The 3,835-nt window shown below is 33.1% G+C and overlaps 1 protein-coding gene across 2 annotated transcripts in view; it reads left to right on the forward strand.

Annotated features, from left to right (window-relative positions):
- Positions 1–3,273, forward strand: part of LOC144440117 (cilia- and flagella-associated protein 44-like) — a 32,105-nt gene extending 28,832 nt beyond the window's left edge. For both annotated transcript variants that reach the window (XM_078129377.1, XM_078129378.1), the window contains one exon: positions 2,582–3,273. In XM_078129377.1, coding sequence (XP_077985503.1) covers positions 2,582–2,797 — 216 coding nt within the window. In that variant the 3' untranslated portion in view covers positions 2,798–3,273. The remainder of the gene's footprint in view (positions 1–2,581) is intronic.
- The last annotated feature ends 562 nt before the right edge of the window (positions 3,274–3,835 follow it).

The following is a 3,835-nucleotide window of genomic DNA, read 5'->3' on the forward strand; positions in this document are numbered from 1 at the left end:
CACTTAACACCATTCATCTGTGATTTTTTTTTCACCATAATGCTCACAACTTTTCAAAAACCTGCACTGACATCACAAGCACTTTGCACTTTTATCATTGAATTATAACATCACACTTCTTGACCTCACATTTATAAAACAAACTTCAAAAGTGGATAACTAAAATTGCACAAATCACCATAGCAACCCCATTCTCTACATTTTGCACATAATACATAACTCATTTTATTCATCTTAGAAACTCATTATCATATTTTTTCTACCTTTTTTTCTCTTCATAAAATCATTGTTTACATTCCACAGGGCAACAAACCGGTAAATACTCCCCATCTTCACATTATTCATAAAAATAATAATAATAATAATAATAATAATAATAATAATAACAGTAATTCATAAATTAATGCACCTACAATATTTCTCCCTTTATATATATTTGATATGCATGCATAGATTTGTTGTTGTTGTTGTTGTTGTTGTTGTTGTTGTTGTTGTTTTTCACTATACCGTAAGTGTTATGCCTGTGCATGTATTCATAATGCATTTTCACTGTTCAGTCAGTCAGTGTGTTTCATAGTGGGAGGAGAATGTAGAAGTTACAACAGTGGAGTGATACACAAAAGATACATATTTGTATCAAAGCTAGGGAGTTAGAGTAGGAGCAATCTGATGAACATCTGATGTAGTGAACTTATCGCAATCCCTTTATTTGCCTCTCTTTCCTGTGTTCTTGTTTCTGTGAGTGAGCGCCTTGTGCCTACTTGTGACACAATACCACAGGAGTTCATATACAAATATCATACTTGCGTGTAGCCTACCAGAATATGTCTTACAATATAACACTCGATCAAAATTAAAACAAAGAGAACCACCAAACAATAACAATAACATGGTTGACTGCACTCAAGCTCTTTTTCAAACAGAATATTCTGAGGTGCTGTACCCATGTGCTTCAGCGTATTATGCATATTCACTCGTTGAGTAAATCTACTCAGCGCTCCAGATTTGTATGATAACTCTTCTGGTACTGTGTCAGATCATAGACCCTCAACCAACGGGTCTATGGTCAGATGTAGGTACAAATGTACAAGGCGTTCACACAACAAAAATGAACAAATGACAATACAAGTGGGAGGTAAATAAAGAAATCGTGTCAAGTTAACTATATCAGATTTTAATCAGATTGAGTTAGGAAAAGTGAATTGTCTGCATCATGATGCCTTACAACTGTTATGACATGTTTTGAATTAGTCTCTACATTTAGACCTTTGCATGTTACTATGACTACTTTTATATGATAATTTACGCATGTATGGAGTTGAAATTATAGAACTATATATATATATATATATATATATATATATATATATATATATATATATATATATATATATATATATATATATATATAGATAGATAGATAGATAGATAGATAGATAGATAGATAGATAGATAGATAGTATGTTGTCTTAAAATTACCACTACATAGCAACTACATATAGATATATAGATCCAGTACAGCATGTTATATGTACAAGATATAAGGCATTTGGAATATTTGTATTCAATTAAGGGAAATAAAACAAAGCTTGAAATGTCACAAATTTCTTATAAATACATTGAGAGTATGTTTTACAACCAAGCAAGAATGTTGTTTTGTGTTTGTGCAATTTATATCTTTCCTTTAAAAAGAAAGAGAAAAGTGAATTCAACTGCCTGACATATGGCAGTCAGTAGAGTTCTGTCACATGTCAGTTGGGGCTTCATTTGCATATGTCAGTTGGTGCTTCATTTGCATATGTCAGTTGGTGCTTCATTTGCATATGTCAGTTGGTGTTTCATTTGCATAACTTGTGTCACTTCTTTTGTTCTTGTTTAGCCAATTTGAACAAGTGTTTATATGTAAAAAGGTCTTAGAAGTTCTTGAAAACTTTATGATTACCAACTGACTTCTTTTAGGAAAGATTTATGGTTCATAAATCAAAGCAATATTTCAAAGTTTTATCTTTATGTTGTTGTATAAGTATTATGTACACAGTACTGTTGTATATGAGTGTTGAGTCAGCTGCATTTTTTGTCAGCAAAGTCAACAACACAGATAAAAATCCTTTCATGTTATCAATGATACAAAAGGGCATATCAGGAAGTGTCTATATACCTCAGTAGACTGTACATGTGGAGGGTCTGTGGTGAAAGTCAGCTGACTAACTTCAAGTTTTTAAGTCTGACACAAATGAATGGAGAACAGTACATATGTAAACTCATAGAAACCCTACTGTGGTTTCCTATGTACATATTACGTGGTATGCATTCCTATACAATTAATTGCATGTATGATTTCTATACATTGATAGAGATTTTGTCATTGCTGCCTCTTTCACCAGGCATTGCTCAGATATACAAAAAATGATGCAATGAGACATAGAATAGTATACTATATACTGAAGTGTAAGTGTTCTGGTTGATAACTAAGTGAGGGTTACAGCCATATCTATAAACTGATATGTGAATGCCTTGAGATAAATAATTCCTGACATAAACTCCTTCTGCAGCTAAAGTTTCCTTTTATTTTTTCCTGCAGGGAGGCGAGTTCCAAGGAGTACGGAAAGCAGATATTCGTGAACGTCATCGGTTGATACAACTTGTTCAACTTCAAGCTCAAGAAATTGATGCTCTAAAAGAAGAAATTGGTTTACTTTCACGTAAAGGTGGCCATATTTTACCGCCGACACAACCGCCATTGCCTCACACGGCAACAGGCAGTTTAGGCCGACCTGTTACGGGTAGCAACCCATAAAAATTTACTTGAAGTTTTACCTTTTTATTACTCCATTAGCACTAATTAAGTCTCTCTTACTAATGAAAGCTGAATATGTATATAATATATATATATATATGTATGATGAAAACCCTCTGCATCTTTGTGGTGACTGCTGAAAATAATTGTGTTTATATATTTGATAATTAGAACAAATCAAAGCTGGTCAAATTCATACAGGCATTAACATCACATGACATGACAGCTATATCCTGATTGACCTCTGAACTTTGACCTTCATGGTCTTACTCCGTCCCCGCAAAACATTTCAATATTTACAAAGTGATTTTTTTCATGTCTAATGTCGTCATTAAGTAACCAATAAATTTATAATTTAATTGGTTCATGAAAAATGTTATCCTATATGTCACCCGCACACAAAATTTGGAAAATAGTGTTAAATTGGAATGTAATGACAGCATTGTTTTACAAAATAAAACTAGTTTGAATATTTACTGTGATATTGTATATTGTAAACATCTGTTTGTTAATAAACTATATCCTATTGCTCTGTTAAATAAAAAGTGTTTGACTCAAATTTGAAGTGAGGGAGTCTGGTTTGAACCATATAGCGCGTTTGACGTTTGCTCTATTGAATAACAAGTGTGTGTGACTAAAATTTGAAGTGAGAGAGTGTAGTGAGAACTATGGGTAGGTATATACATGTACATGTTAAACATTGCCAAGTATAATTTACCAATGGGATGGATAGGGGGTGGGGAGGTTAATATATTTTTCATGCACTTTTTTTTTTCTGTAGAAACTTATATCTTGTCATGTTACTATCTCAAGAAGCTCTCAACACCCAGAGACATTTCTTGGTGTCACTTTCTTGAAAAGCTCACTACACCAAGAGGTTTGTCGTGGTGTTCCTATTTCAAGAAACCCTCTATACCAAGAGACTTGTCTTGGTGTTACTATCTCATTAAGTTCTCTATACCCATAGGCTTGAATTGTCTTATTGTTACTATCTAAAGAAACCCTCTCAACACCAAGAGACTTGTCTTGGTGTTACTA

This window comes from Glandiceps talaboti, chromosome 9 (genome assembly GCF_964340395.1).
Source record: "Glandiceps talaboti chromosome 9, keGlaTala1.1, whole genome shotgun sequence".
Taxonomy (NCBI): domain Eukaryota; kingdom Metazoa; phylum Hemichordata; class Enteropneusta; family Spengelidae; genus Glandiceps; species Glandiceps talaboti.